Source organism: Schistocerca nitens, chromosome 2 (assembly GCF_023898315.1).
Source record: "Schistocerca nitens isolate TAMUIC-IGC-003100 chromosome 2, iqSchNite1.1, whole genome shotgun sequence".
Lineage (NCBI taxonomy): Eukaryota > Metazoa > Arthropoda > Insecta > Orthoptera > Acrididae > Schistocerca > Schistocerca nitens.
In genome coordinates this window covers 736,071,402-736,086,702 of record NC_064615.1, presented here as the reverse complement: position 1 = coordinate 736,086,702, position 15,301 = coordinate 736,071,402, and the positions used below count along the sequence as shown (strand labels likewise).

At 42.4% G+C, this 15,301-nt stretch overlaps 1 protein-coding gene across 3 annotated transcripts in view; it reads left to right on the top strand.

Moving 5' to 3' along the window:
* Positions 1–15,301, top strand: part of LOC126236948 (acetylcholinesterase-like) — a 184,080-nt gene that overhangs the window by 143,294 nt on the left and 25,485 nt on the right. For all 3 annotated transcript variants that reach the window (XM_049946642.1, XM_049946644.1, XM_049946643.1), the window contains exons 7-8: positions 584–749; positions 14,992–15,179. In XM_049946642.1, the coding sequence (XP_049802599.1) occupies positions 584–749; positions 14,992–15,179 (354 nt within the window). The remainder of the gene's footprint in view (positions 1–583; positions 750–14,991; positions 15,180–15,301) is intronic.

Below are 15,301 nucleotides of genomic sequence, written 5' to 3'. Positions count from 1 at the left end.
CTATTATTCTTCATTGCTGGATCGTTTGAAACATGAGTTAGCTGAAAAAAGACCAAGGATGGCATACAAAAAAAATGCTCTTTCACCAGGATAATGCATCTTCCCAAACATCAGCGAAGACAATGGCGAATGTGCATAAATTGGGCTCTGAATTCGTTCCTCATCCACCCTATTCATCATACGTACCCCAAAGTGACTACTTCCGGTTCCCTAACTTGAAACTTCGGCTTGCTGGGAAGAAATTTTCATCAAATGAGGAAGTTATGGTTGTGGTCAACGAGTAATTTGTATAGTTTGACAGAACCTATTTTTCTGGTGAAATGAAAAAGCTGGAGAATCGCTGGAGCAACTGTATATTTCTCAAAGGAGATTATGTCGAGAAGCAAGATGAGTTGTTTTCGAAGCAAACATTTTTTCTTGCTTTTTCACCAGACTTATTAAACCATGTCGTGTCACTCGTTGCATTTCAACTCTGTCATTTTACCACCAACATCAGTGTCCATCTCTGAGTGAAGATGTCAGAATCAAGTGCATGTTGTTAGAATGAATAGTGGAATACCATGTGAGACGTATGACTCCGCAGGACAGGAGGCGGCTGTTCAACTTCGTGTTCGTGCCGAGCGTGGAACCGGCCGTGGCCGGCGCCTTCCTCACGCAGGAGCCGGCGGCGCTGATGGCGCAGGGCCTCTCCCGCAGCCTGCCCTACCTCACAGGCGTCCTCTCCGCCGAGTGCAACTTCTTCACGTCCGGTGAGTGCCTCTGCTGCCCCCGCTTTCTGCGCCCATACAAGACTGAACGTATTCTGCAGCTATAAATCGCAAGCGAAAGATCAGTCCGCTGAATATACACTACTGGCCATTAAAATTGCTACACCAAGAAGAAATGCAGATGATAAACAGGTATTCATTGGACAAATATATTACACTAGAACTGACATGTGATTGTATTTTCACGCAATTTCGGTGCATAGATCCTGAGAAATCAGTACCCAGAACAACCACCTCTGGCCGTAATAACGGCCTTGATACGCCTGGGCATTGAGTCAAACACAGCTTGGATGGCGTGTGGAGGAACAGCTGCCCATGCAACTTCAACACGATACCACAGTTCATCAAGAGTAGTGACTGGCGTATTGTGACGAGCCAGTTGCTCGGCCACCATTGACCAGACGTTTTCAGTTGGTGAGAGATCTGGAGAATGTGCTGGCCAGGGCAGCAGTCGAACATTTTCTGTATCCAGAAATGCTGTTCAAAGTGCCGTCAATGCGAAGAAGAGGTGACCGAGACGTGTAACCAATGGCACCCCGTACCATCACGCCGGGTGATAACGCCAGTATGGCGGTGACGAATACACTCTTCCAGTGTGCGTTCACCGCGATGTCGCCAAACACGGATGCGACCATCATGATGCTGTAAACACAACCTGGATTCATCCAAAAAAATGACGTTTTGTCATATGTGCACCCAGGTTCGTCGTTGAGTACACCATCGCAGGCGCTCCTGTCTGTGATGCAGCGTCAAGGGTAACCGCAGCCATGGTCTCTGAGCTGATAGTCCATGCTGCAGCAAACGTCGTCGAACTGTTCGTGCAGGTGGTTGTTGTCTTGCTAACGACGCCATCTGTTGACTCAGGGATCGAGACGTGGCTGCACGATCCGTTACAGCCATGCGGATAAGATGCTGTCATCTCGCCTGCTAGTGATACGAGGCCGTTGGGATCCAGCACTGCGTTCCGTATTACCCTCCTGAACCCACCGATTCCATATTATGCCAGCAGTCATTGGATCTCGACCAACGCGAGCAGCTATATCGCGCGCGATATGATAAACCGCAATCGCGATAGGCTACAATCCGACCTTTATCAAAGTCGGAAAGGCGATGGTACGCATTTCACCTCCTTACACGAGGCATCACAATAACGTTTCACCAGACAACACCGGTCAACTGCTGTTTGTGTATGGGAAATCAGATGGAAACTTTCTTCATGTCAGCACGTTGTAGGTGTCGCCACCGGCGCCAACCTCGTGTGAATGCTCTGAAACGCTAATCATTTGCATATCACAGCATCTTCTTCCTGTCGGTTAAATTTCGCGTCTGTAGCACGTCATCTTCGTGGTGTAGCAATTTTAATGGCCATTAGTGTAGGTAAGGTGTCCAATATGAATCTATCACTCTACAAAGTAGTGTGGCGTCTTGTGAAACTTCACATTCTTGGCAGATTAAAACTGTGTGGCAGAGACACGACTTACGACTCACCCTCACACTTTCAGTTCTGCCGGTACCTCTCTCTCGCCTTCCATTCTCATGAAACCTCTACCACAGACCAACACTCAATTCATTGCTGTGAAAGTTTTTAAATTGGCTATGGGGACGTGCCCGTACAATCATCTCAACAGCGGAAGATACGGCAAAGTGCTTCGACAATTCTGAATATTCATTAGGGTCAAGCTGTACCCTGGTACGAAGTTAATTGCTTATACTTCTCGTGTGACGTCATGGAGGTGATTTGCGTGTCAATTATGATGGTATGAAGATGAGGACGAAACAGCACCCAGTCCCCGAGTAGAGAAAATCTCCGACCCGGCTGCGAATCGAACCCAGGCTCCTTCAGATAACAGTCTGCCCCACTGACACCGCAGCTGGTGCGAAAGTTTTTATCGTCTGACAGTTGGAGACACTAGCGCCATAAGTGCAGAGCAAGCCAGACCCAAGGTTATTATTTTTCTCTTAATTATTTCTCTTCTTAAATCACGAAATTTTTATGATACACTGTCCATCCAGGTTAATGTGCCAGAGCCGCTTATGTTCTGTGTTCGACGTCAACGTACTATAGTCACTCACAGACGGCAAGTGGCAACACTAGCAGAGGAGCGTGGAGCGTGGAGCGTGGAGCGTATACAAGGCGTGTAGGGGCGGGGAGGGGCGGGGGGGGGGGGGGGGGAACAGTACAGTCGTTGTCGTAGTGCGGAAACGAAGCGATTTATCTGACGTCCGAAAGGGCATGATCCTTGGCTTTCGAACCAAGTATGAAAGCATTTCCGAAACGGCTACATTCATGAAAGGTTGGCATGCAGCCGTGGCTAAAGCATACCGCGCATGGCAAAATGGCGCTGCCCAAAACCGGAGCTCAGGTAACTCTGGCGGACAGCGGGTCGTAGATGGCAGGGGTGAACGACGGCTGTGGAGCTGTGTACGGCGAACAGACTTGCAACCGTTGAGCAACTGACCGCCCAGTGAATCAAGGGACTACCAGCAGTGTATTCTGAACGACCTTTCAGCGAATGTTGCTGAGTGTGGGCCTCCGCAGCAGACGCCAGGTTCGTGCACCCATGCTGACTACTGTTCATCGGCAACGAAAGCTATAATTTGCTCGCCACTGCCGCAACTGGACGTCCACTGAGTAGCAAAAAATGTTCAAATGTGTGTGAAATCTTATGAAACTTAACTGCTAAGGTCATCAGTCCCTAAGCTTACACACTACTTAACCTAAATTATCCCAGTGACAAACACACACACCCATGCCCGAGGAAGGACACGAACCTCCGCCAGGCAAGGAGTAGCGAGTGGCAATAGATGGCCTTTTCAGATAACTCATGTTCTATGTTACATCGGACAACTGGAAAAAGTCCTGCAAAAATAGTCGTAAGGGTCCAGGTCGGAGGAGGAAGCGTTATGATCTGGGGACTCTATTCGTGGCATTCCCTGGTGATCTGGTCTGTTCGTTCTGGAAGGTACAGTGGATTAACACAAGTATACGTCTATCCTTGGGGACCATGTCCACCACTAAATGAAGTTTGTTTTTCCTCGGCACGATGGCATCTACCAGCAGGACAATGCGACATGTCACAAAGCTCACAGCACGCGTGCGTGGTTCGAAGAGCACCAGGATGAATTTACCGTACACCCACGGCCACCGAACTCTTCAGATTGAAACCCAGTCGAGAATCTGGGCGACCACCTCGATCGGGCTGTTTCCGCCATGGATCCTCAGCCGAGAAACCTAGCGCAGCTCACTCCGGCAATGGAATCGGCATCACTCCATCTCCCCATCGGTACATTCCAAAACCTTGCTCTTCCTGCTCGGCTCGAGAGGCCCGCGTTGAAAAAGTTGGTTGTTTAGAATTCTGACAGATGATCACATTAATGAGACCGGACAGTGTACTTTTGCGTTCCAAGCAGTAGTAAACTATGAGAATATAAACACAGTATTTCACACATGAGAAGCATATATTTCTGCGGCTATCTGTTCGTATTATGATAGGTACTTTCCTCGACACGTAACAGTTTTGGACAGAGCCTAATGATGCACATTCTTAGGGTCCTGTGAAGCAGGGGATACAACCCGTCGGCTTTGACCAATGACGTCATACATTAGTCATAGATAGTAATGTCTTCACTTCGAGGCATAGATAATAAATAAAACAGTTCTGTGCTCCGTATAAGCGCTATCATTGTACATTAAAACGATTATTCGTGATGATATTGAGGTAATTTGGAGTATTAGTTTGTTATTGTAGAACAATGTTTAGTGTCTTATTTTCATTATAGGAGTGGATTTGTCTGTTTTTGGGTATGTAATTTTCGTTACTGTCTGTCTAGGCGAGATTCGGTTATTCCTCGATATTTTCGTGTGGTAAGTTCACTTTTCCATTTGCTTCTTTCACTGTACTTCACTGTTTTGACATATTTCACTGTTTTATTCCACCAATATGTATATTTTCGTGTTGTGAAGTACGTAATAGAAATTTCTCAGCTGTCGATCTTCTTTCGTTTTCCAGCATTAGTATCAGTGCGACATTTTCGAATGTGTACTTGCTATATTACAGGAAAACCCCCCGACACAACTAAAATTTGCATCCCGTCCTTCACTCCGCCTTTACACTGACACTATATATGTCAGTCGACGAGCAAGATACAAATGTTGCGTATAGCTATATGGCTCTAGTGACGAACGGGATACTATTAGCGTCCAAGGCAACAAGAAAACTGTACCCCATTGTGAAGTACGGGATACAAATTGTACATGTGTCGTTTTCTTGTCTTCGTGTAGTTCAATTGAGGTACAGGTTGCAAATGTAACATACGTCTATTTCCACCTTTTCGTTACCAGTGTACATATGTAGAGGTCAACGGAAGTCTGGGGTACATATTACATACGTAGGTCCTCCTGTCATCAGTAATACTGATATGTACGTAACAAAAGACTGTTAGTAATAGCGGAGACGAAATAAACAACACATCTACAATTTGTATCCCGTGTTCCACTTAGGGTTTACTGAAGCGGAGGATGCATCGTTCAAGTGAAGAACAGTACTGCTAGTGAAAACGAAGAAATCGACGTACGCTGAACTTGTATCCCGTACTGCACTTAAGCAATACAGTTCGAAAGAGTTTCGAGATAGAACTGACATACATGTAACGTGATGTATTCTTTGCTAGTAATACAGGGTGATTCAAAAAGAATACCACAACTTTAAAAATGTGTATTTAATGAAAGAAACATAATATAACCTTCTGTTATACATCATTACAAAGAGTATTTAAAAAGGTTTTTTTTCACTCAAAAACAAGTTCAGAGATGTTTAATATGGCCCCCTCCAGACACACGAGCAATATCAACCCGATACTCCAACTCGTTCCACACTCTCTGTAGCATATCAGGCGTAATAGTTTGGATAACTGCTGTTATTTCTCGTTTCAAATCATCAATGGTGGCTGGGAGAGGTGGCCGAAACACCATATCCTTAACATACCCCCATAAGAAAAAATCGCAGGGGGTAAGATCAGGGCTTCTTGGAGGCCAGTGATGAAGTGCTCTGTCACGGGCTGCCTGGCGGCCGATCCATCGCCTCAGGTAGTTGACGTTCAGGTAGTTACGGACAGATAAGTGCCAATGTGGTGGCGCTCCATCCTGCTGAAATATGAATTGTTGTGCTTCTTGTTCGAGCTGAGGGAACAGCCAATTCTCTAACATCTCCAGATACTGTAGTCCAGTTACAGTAGCACCTTCGAAGAAAAAGGGACCAAAAACTTTATTGGCTGAAATGGCACAGAAAACGTTCACCTTAGGCGAGTCACGTTCATACTGAGTTGTTTCCCGCGGATTCTCAGTGCCCCATATACAGACATTGTGACGGTTGACTTTCCCGTTAGTGTGGAAAGTTGCTTCATCACTAAACACAATCTTTGAAACGAAAGATTCGTCTGTTTCCATTTGAGCAAGGATAAAATCACAGAAATCGATTCTTTTAATCTTATCAGCTGCAGACAGTGCTTGAACCAATTTCAGACGATAAGGTTTCATAACTAACCTTTTTCGTAGGACTCTCCATACAGTTGATTGTGGAATTTGCAGCTCTCTGCTAGCTCTGCGAGTCGATTTTCCTGGGCTGCGAACAAATGCTTGCTGGATGCGTGCTACATTTTCATCACTCGTTCTCGGCCGTCTACAACTTTTCCCTTTGCACAAACACCCATTCTCTGTAAATTGTTTATACCAACGTTTAATACACCACCTATCAGGAGGTTTAACACCATACTTCGTTCGAAATGCACGCTGAACAACTGTCGTCGATTCACTTCTGCCGTACTCATTAACACAAAAAGCTTTCTGTTGAGCGGTCGCCATCTTAGCATCAACTGACGCTGACGCCTAGTCAACAGCGCCTCAAGCGAACAAATGTACAACTAAATGAAACTTTATAGCTCCCTTAATTCGCCGACAGATAGTGCTTAGCTCTGCCTTTTGTCGTTGCAGAGTTTTAAATTTCTAAAGTTGTGGTATTCTTTTTGAATCACCCTGTATATTTCATTCATTTCTTTCCATTGTATTTTGCGGAGAAATACTAAGATACAAACACGCGATATCGTTAACGTGAAAATACTACTGGCCCTTATATATGTGAAGTACAGTTTTTCTCTCTTGCCTTCCTTTGTTTCCGAACATTCTTCTCAGCTCTTTCATCGTTGTAATACATACTCTCTGGCCAATTCTGACGTCACTGGTCAAAGCCGACGGTTTGTATCCCGTGCTAAACTAGACCCCATTCTTACACTTCACCTCCACTATCCACAACATGAATATTTTTGTAAATGTTGTTACATTCTATTCAAAAGACGACTGCATTGAAGATTCTGCCGTTCGTGGCTCACATGTGGTAATAAATGAGGCATTAGTTTCTTCTGTGATGGGAAACAGTTTTAGTGCCTTTGACATTTTATCATCATCTCTATGTGGTTTTCTCTTCAGCTGAAATTGACATGGCTTATTTGGTGTGTTAAATAATGTAGGTACTGCATTTCATACACTTTTCCTACGTTCCACAATTATCAATTTGGCTGGAAGCAAAGCGAACAAGACATTACTTTCTTGTATAGATATACGGCGTCATGTATTCTGTAGCTTATTAGCCACTTTCTGTTCTTAAAGGAAAACTAAATTCTTCGCTAAATGTCCGTAGACTACCTGGTTACAAGATAATCGAAAATACATTATTCTGTAATATGCTGTACTGTGTTATCATTTAGTGATTTCTGCTATTTTAATCAATACATACGGTCCCTTTCATAAAAACTACGTCACAAATCAGTATAATCGGTACCATTCGCACTCGCCCGATATTTTATTGAAAAGGGTAGCTTACCTCCACTTGAAGCGCCACTGCCGTAGCAGGAGAGTCGTGACAATATGAGCTACAAAGATGTCTCCGCTGCACCCCTTGCTCTGCTGTGTTCCATACAATGATAGAACTTCGGACGGGTTTCGCGCGTCAGTTTCGAGCACGTAACTCGCCCAATCACGTAACGGGATTTTGTTTACATTTCTATGGCAACGCCGTGACGCCGCACTTACAAGCAATAATGTCTTCCAGGCAGTATCGATGGCAGCCTTGCGCTCGAAATGTGGCAACAGCACTGCCATCATACATATCGTATGTATTCGTTACTGAGTAGTGAACATTCCAGAAGACTCGAAGTATCGTTTCGTTTCTGCCTCAAAGGTTTCGTTTCTCGCCAGTCTTCTTCCACGCGCGTTTCGTACTGAATATGTAAGTTTCGCAGTCTTTAAAGTATCTCATTCTCAGCGGAGTAACGGATACATTTTGTAGTAGTAGTAGCAGTAGTAGTAGTAATAGCTTTATTGGTAATTTCCAAGAATGATTGCCTATCGACGTTGGTGGGCTCCAAACGATACGTATCGAACGTGCGACAGTAAATCGATTATGGAAGTTTCGTGGCGCGCGTTATGATCAATTATTTGTGATCGCCATTTTTTTCAGTTTTGCGTTGTTTCTTCAGTTCGTGTACAATACATTCCCGTCGTAATTGTTTGTGATTCCATTGGGAAATTGACACGGTTTCTCTTGATAGCGAGTGTAATGTCTGCTGCTTCTGACGATTCTTCTGCGGAATGCCTCACATGGAAAACTCTAATTCCATGCCTATCCAGCATAGAAAAATGTTTGACTTTTTGCCGGAAATATGGACTTCTGCCGGACGAGGAAAGGAGGGACTGTGTTGACTGTGGTGCCGCGAAGTCTGTGAAACTTCGTAAGAGGAGTGTGGACACTGAAATGCCGTTGTAATTTCATTGCCGACTTTGCGAAAAGCAAAGCAGCATCAGGGGAAACACGTGATTCCAGTCCTCTAAATTATCGATTCAGACGAGCGTAATTCTTGTGTCGTGCTGGATTCGAGATTACACGTTGCAAGCCACAGCATCAGAAACTGAGTTATCGGCAAATACTGCGTGTGACTACTTCGAGTTTTGCCAATAAGTGTGCTACGTGACAGTGACAAATGACAGAGTGCCAATTGGTGGACCGAATAAACCAGTAGAAGTAGACGAATCTCATATTGCTAGACGAAAGAATCAAAGAGGACGACCTCATAAAAATGAAGTAGATCATATTTAGGTTTTCGGTGAGATAGAAAGGGAATCCCGCAAGTGTTTCGTTGTGAGGGTATTGTCCCGAGACAAGGTGGCTTTAGTGTGTCTCATGTAACATTCATACTGCCTGGAACAAAAATCATCACAGACGGGTTTTAGTCATTCTGAACTCTCAAAGCTGAAGGGATCGACAACAAATTCGTTAACCACTCTGTGGAGTTCGTCTCTTCAGATGACGCCAGTGTCCACTCTCAGAGTATAGAACGGCTGTGAAAGTCTGTCAAGTCTACCACAAAAAGAGAAGGGCGCCCAGGACAGAAGGACGAACTGTACTTGTTCCAGTACCTATACTTTCACAACTTGCGTTTGCAGGGGAAAGTCGACGCATGCGACACTCTGCCGATATTCCTGCGCGATATTGGTATAGTTTACCCTGAGTACGGGATAAAAGCAATTGCCCCTGTAGCTTACACATCACGCGGACTGTCACAAGACGATAACACCGACAACGACTAAGGTAAGTCATCTCCTTCGAATTTAGAAGTGCTTCTCTAACGCTTCTCTTTTGTCGTTGCTGTAGTGACAACTTGAAATATACTCGTATCGCGCGCCACGAGACTTCTGTTATCGATTTACTATCGCACGCTCGATATGTATCGTTTGGAGCCCTCCAACTTCGATAGACAATCATTCTTGGAAATTACCGCGTTATTCATCCGTAGATCTCTTTTTATAAGGATATAGGACATGTCACAGTATTTACTAATTTAGATCAATTTAAAATAAGCGAATTCGTATCCACAAATAATTGCAGACTTCTAGTTAGAGACAATCATTAGATTTACTCCTGGTTTACAATACTTTTTTTACAAATAACTTATTAAATAATGTAATGCCACATTGTTAACTCATATCTCACTATCAGTCACTGCACACGCTATACACACATTGTTTCATAACACTACACACACACACACACACACACACACACACACACACACTGGTGATCTCTGGGCCATTTTCTGTACCGCAACTTCCCATTTACTATCCTGAAAAACTGAGTCAGCATCCCTCCATAATGAGTGAGATGTTGAGCTCAGAAAGAGGAAAAGATGTTAGTATTGTGCTATGCATAGCTTGGGGGTAAGTATTTCTAGAAAGGAAAAAAGAAAGGAAAAAAAAACATAAAGTGAAGGTGTCATGTGGAATGTTGGATATTTTTTTGTAATCATTATTATTACTAGGCCTATTTATTTGTATAACATTTTTTATCAAATCCCTACTCTGTTTTAGCTAAGTAATCCTTCAATCCCAACGACTGCTTGCCTTTCATACCCCTCGACTCTTATAACTGCCATCTGCTTTCTGTACAAATTGTAAATAGCCTTTCGCTCCCTGTATTTTACCCCTGCCACCTTCAGAATTTGAAAGAGAGTATTCCAATCAACGTTGTCAAAAGCTTTCTCTAAGTCTACAAATGCTAGAAACGTAGGTTTGTCTTTCCTTAATCTTTCTTCTAAGATAAGTCGTAAGGTCAGTATTCCCTCACGTGTTCCAACATTTCTACAGAATCCAAATTGATCTTCCCCGAGGTAGGCTTCTATCAGTTTTTCCATTCATCTGTAAAGAATTCGCGTTAGTATTTTGCAACTGTGACTTATTAAACTGATAGTTCGGTAATTTTCACATCTGTCAACACCTGCTTTCTTTGGGATTGGAATTATTATATTCTTCTTGAAGTCTGAGGGTATTTCGCCTGTCTCGTGCATCTTGCTCACCAGATGGTAGAGTTTTGTCAGGACTGGCTCTCCCAAGGCTATCAGTAGTTCTAATGGAATGTTGTCTACTCCGGGGAGTTTTGTCAGGACTGGCTCTCCCAAGGCTATCAGTAGTTCTAATGGAATGTTGTCTACTCCGGGGAGTTTTGTCAGGACTGGCTTTCCCAAGGCTATCAGTAGTTCTAATGGAATGTTGTCTACTCCGGGGGCCTTGTTTCGACTCAGGTCTTTCAGTGCTCTGTCAAACTCTTCACGCAGTATCATATCTCCCATTTCATCTTCATCTACATCCTCTTCCATTTCTATAATATTGTCCTCAAGTACATCGCCCTTGTATAGACCCTCTATATACTCCTTCCACCTTTCTGCTTTCCCTTCTTTGCTTAGAACTGGGTAGACCGTAGACTGGCAATGGGAAGGAAAGCGTTTCTGAAGAAGAAAAATTTGTTAACATCGAGCATAGATTTAAATGTCAGGAAGTCGTTTCTGAAAGTATTTGTATGGAGTGTAGCCATGCATGGAAGTGAAACGTGGACGATAAATAGTTTAGACAAGAAGAGAATAGAAGCTTTCGAAATGTGGTGCCACAGAAGAATGCTGAAGATTAGATGGGTAGATCACATAACTGATGAGGAGGTATTGAATAGAATTGGGGAGAAGAGGAGCTTGTCGCACAACTTGACTAGAAGAAGGGATCGGTTGGTAGGACATGTTCTGAGACATCGAGGGATCACCAATTTAGTAGGACATTTTCTGAGACATCGAGGGATCACCAATTTAGTATTGGAGGGCAGCGTGGAGGGTAAATATCGTAGAGAGAGACCAAGAGATGAATACACTAAGCAGATTCAGAAGGATGTAGGCTGCAGTAGGTACTAGGAGATGAAGAGGCTTGCACAGGATAGAGTAGCATGGAGAGCTGCATCAAACCAGTCTCAGGACTGAAGACCACAACAACAACAACAATCCTTCAATGTATAAAATGTATTGCATAACAGGTACTTCTTAGATGCTTTTTTAAATAAGTGTATTTTGGCAATTTCTTTAATCTCTTTTGGTAATTTATTGTATAGTTTTATGCCTTGGTAGAAAATGCTGTTTTGAGTTTTATGTTTATTTTTTCATGGTAAATGTAAGTTCAGTATATCTCTTGTTGCATGGTCATGGACAGAGCTGTTTGTGCGGTAATTAGCAATGTTATTTTTGATGTGTACAACTGACTGGTAAATGTATTCGCATAGAGCGGTTTAAATCCCCAGTGTTCTGAACAGATTTTAAACAATGAGCTCGACTAGTATTTTTTGTTATTTTTCTTATGGCTCTTTTGTGGAGTTTGAAAATTGTGTTCATGTTTTGTGCATTTTTTCCCGAAAAAAGAATTCCATAGCTAAGACTTGAATGTACATATGAATAATATGTAACTAAAAGACACTGCATGTTACACACTGATGATAGGATTCTAAGGGCATAACATGCTGATGACATTCTATTTGCAAGTACCTTTGTGTGTTCACACAAAGATAGCCGTGTTTTCTTTCCCGCATGCAGTTCGTGTTCATTTCGGGTAGATGGCAGAATTACATTTAGTCCCCAATTCCTTATTCGCAGACACCTTCATGCATGCAGTAGATTGCGTGAGTGGTTTCTGCGTGGACGGTGTTTCTCCATCACTTCATTTGACCTGCGACCTGCCTACGTTTTTTACAAAATGTTGAGTTGAGTTACAAAGTTAAATTGTGATTTGAAGTGAGAGAAGAGATTAGTTCTATTTTATAAACTGTTTCAGGCTACTTTTCGTTCGAGTTCAAATTAACAGTAATTTAGTTCATTTTCTCAATGTGTGTGAAACAGTCACAAAGAGCAGAAAAGAAGTACATTGTGGACCTTTTCTTCTTTAGAGAAGAGCCAGCAGGGAAAGCGAAGTGTGATTTATGTTGACAATCACCTACAGCTAAAGGGGAGTTTACCACAAATTTTGAAAAACATTTGCTCACAAAACATTAATCTACTTATAATAGTTTTCGTCCACTACAGCTGCAACAGCTACCATAGATTTTAACATTCCCACCGCCACTACTACCGCAACCGGCCTAGTTTTTAAGAAAACTACCCTACACAACACTTTACCTTCAGAACTATGAAATAAAACCTGTCCCCCTCCCCCCTCGTTTTGAGTTCGTTGTGTTTGGTCGTTGCGGACGTCACATGACATCCAGTCAAGTTCATTTGTTGATCCTTTCACTCAGTTCTTTTATTATTGAGGCCAACTAAGTCTCTGAGCGAACACGCTGAGCTACCGTGTCGGCGTCCACTCAACTACTGGAGCCCAAGAGGTAAGTGTACCACATACAAAAGGCAAACCGTGTCCCGATCCGGCGCACAGTTCTGACGTGCCGAGAAGTTCCAAAATTACGCTCTGTAGTCTTGACCGTCGAAGCAGCGATATTCCTACTTAAGACGCTGCACATAACAGGAAAATGTGTATGAATTTTGCTTTGGCTTTCCCGGTCATTGAAACTTACTGTTGATTACATCGTTGCTGTAATTGTAATAATAATGCCGATGAATGGATTTTACGCGCTTCGCCCATTTAATACTTTCACTAATTGAATAGTGGTTAAAATTGTAGTCGTAAATAAATATCACACTTCTTTCAAAAATAAATACGCGCATACGAGCGCGAACACACAGTGATAATATTAGAATTAACCGTGTAAAATATTACATTAACAAAACTCAATGGAAGTTAAAAGCAACTGAAATAGCTTAGCGATACGTTTAGCTAATCACTAAATTAAAGGCAGCCATGTAGGCCTAATACACTCTGCAAACGCACTAAAATTACTAACTTAGGTTGGACTCCTGGCTGCATACGAAACTTGATGACAGAAACCACAGTCGTCTTTTTATCAGTCAAATGAGAGACAAGATAGACATTTAAATTTACAGCTGCACTTTTGTAAGGATATGAAACGTGTTCCGTTAAGATTGCTGTACATGAATCTATCTCCTATAGTCGTCAAAAAACTGTCCTATCACATGAGTAAAAGGTCATGTATTAAAGCGCAATTATCTAAATTGCAGAGTTGTCTATAGCACTTAATTCCTCCATGTTGATTCAGAGGCTGTTCCACACTTCATTCTTATACACCCACGCTTGTTCTCGATCCATAATGACATTGATATTGACAGGACTTCAAACAATAATCTGAAAAGCAGGGGCTGTGATTTCAAGTCCTGAATTGAAAATGACTGTTAGTTTTAAATATGCTGTTACTATGTGCGCATTATGTGCCCCTACAGGGACTGAGTTAAAATTAATAGAAATGAGCTAACATGTGTGACTGCATACCTGTCTTTAACTGGATTATTAAGGTAAAGTCATATGGCATCATTTGCTGGGAGACCCCAAAGGGTAGGTTCAGCCATGCATAATTCTCAGTGTTTATACTGTAGACTACATTTGTCAATCCATTTTTTTCTCTGATATAGTGGAATTAATGTTACGTGCAAGACATAGTGTTTGCAACAGTCATGAAAAAGCTGTGCTCACTCATGTAGAAAGGGATTGTCATTTCCATATATGAATTTTTTTTAAGTCCCTACGTCTTATTTGTATAACACATAGTAACAGTTTTGAGAAATACGTGGTTGTAATGACTGTGTATGGGGCAAAGTAATAACTTTCTTCTACAGATTTAAGTGATAAAATGTTGTAAACATTGTACTTGTATGAAGAAATCAGACACCTGTAGACAACTCTGATACAGATCTTACAAGTAATCATGCAGATCACTTCAGACAAATGACAGTATAGTTTCTTGATATGGATTAAATCTGGTTCTGTGCCTTTAAAAACAAGCTTTTAAGCCAGATGCGATTACAGAGATCAATTATGCCTTTGCGTGAGTCAGTTTGTGACAGAGAGTTACTGCGAGCCACTGGTAACATTAGTTCCCATATAGTTGTACATTATTACATTAAAGCCTATAAGTGCATAGTTTATTCCATTGAAAGCTGAATCACTCATATAGTATTTGCTATCATACAGACAGTCATATCTGTTATCAGTTCTTCAGAGCAGTTCATTATTTTCTTGATGATGGTGTGGAAGAAAACTTACATGGACAGTGGTATTTCTGAAAAAGTGGTGAAATATGTAATCCTTTTGTTTTGTGCACTAAAATTTAAGGGACTACTTCTTGCTGGTTGCAGATTTCTGTGATAGCTGCCTTGCAAACCACAAGGAGAAGATACCCTGTTAAATCTGTTTTATCCTGTTTGAATACATTTCTAACTCGTGGGTCACAAATTTATTTCACAGTCACTGTTTCTGGTTCACTGTCAACAAATGAGAGCCTCAGAAATTTCAACGAGAACTTTGAAGCAATTATTGGGCCTGATCTGCGACTAAGGGATGTGAGTGATCAGAAAGCAGCAGCTGCACTCATCAGGAAGTTCTACTATGGAGAAGAAGAGATAACTAGGCTCCATGATGTGACTACTGGAAAGGTAAGCATCACTACATACTTGGCTAGATGAAACCTCATTTTAAAGGAAATGAGTGAATGCAGTCTACCTCTTCTTCAGCTCTGCATTTTTGGCTGTACTGTATGGCTTATCTTACCCAGAGT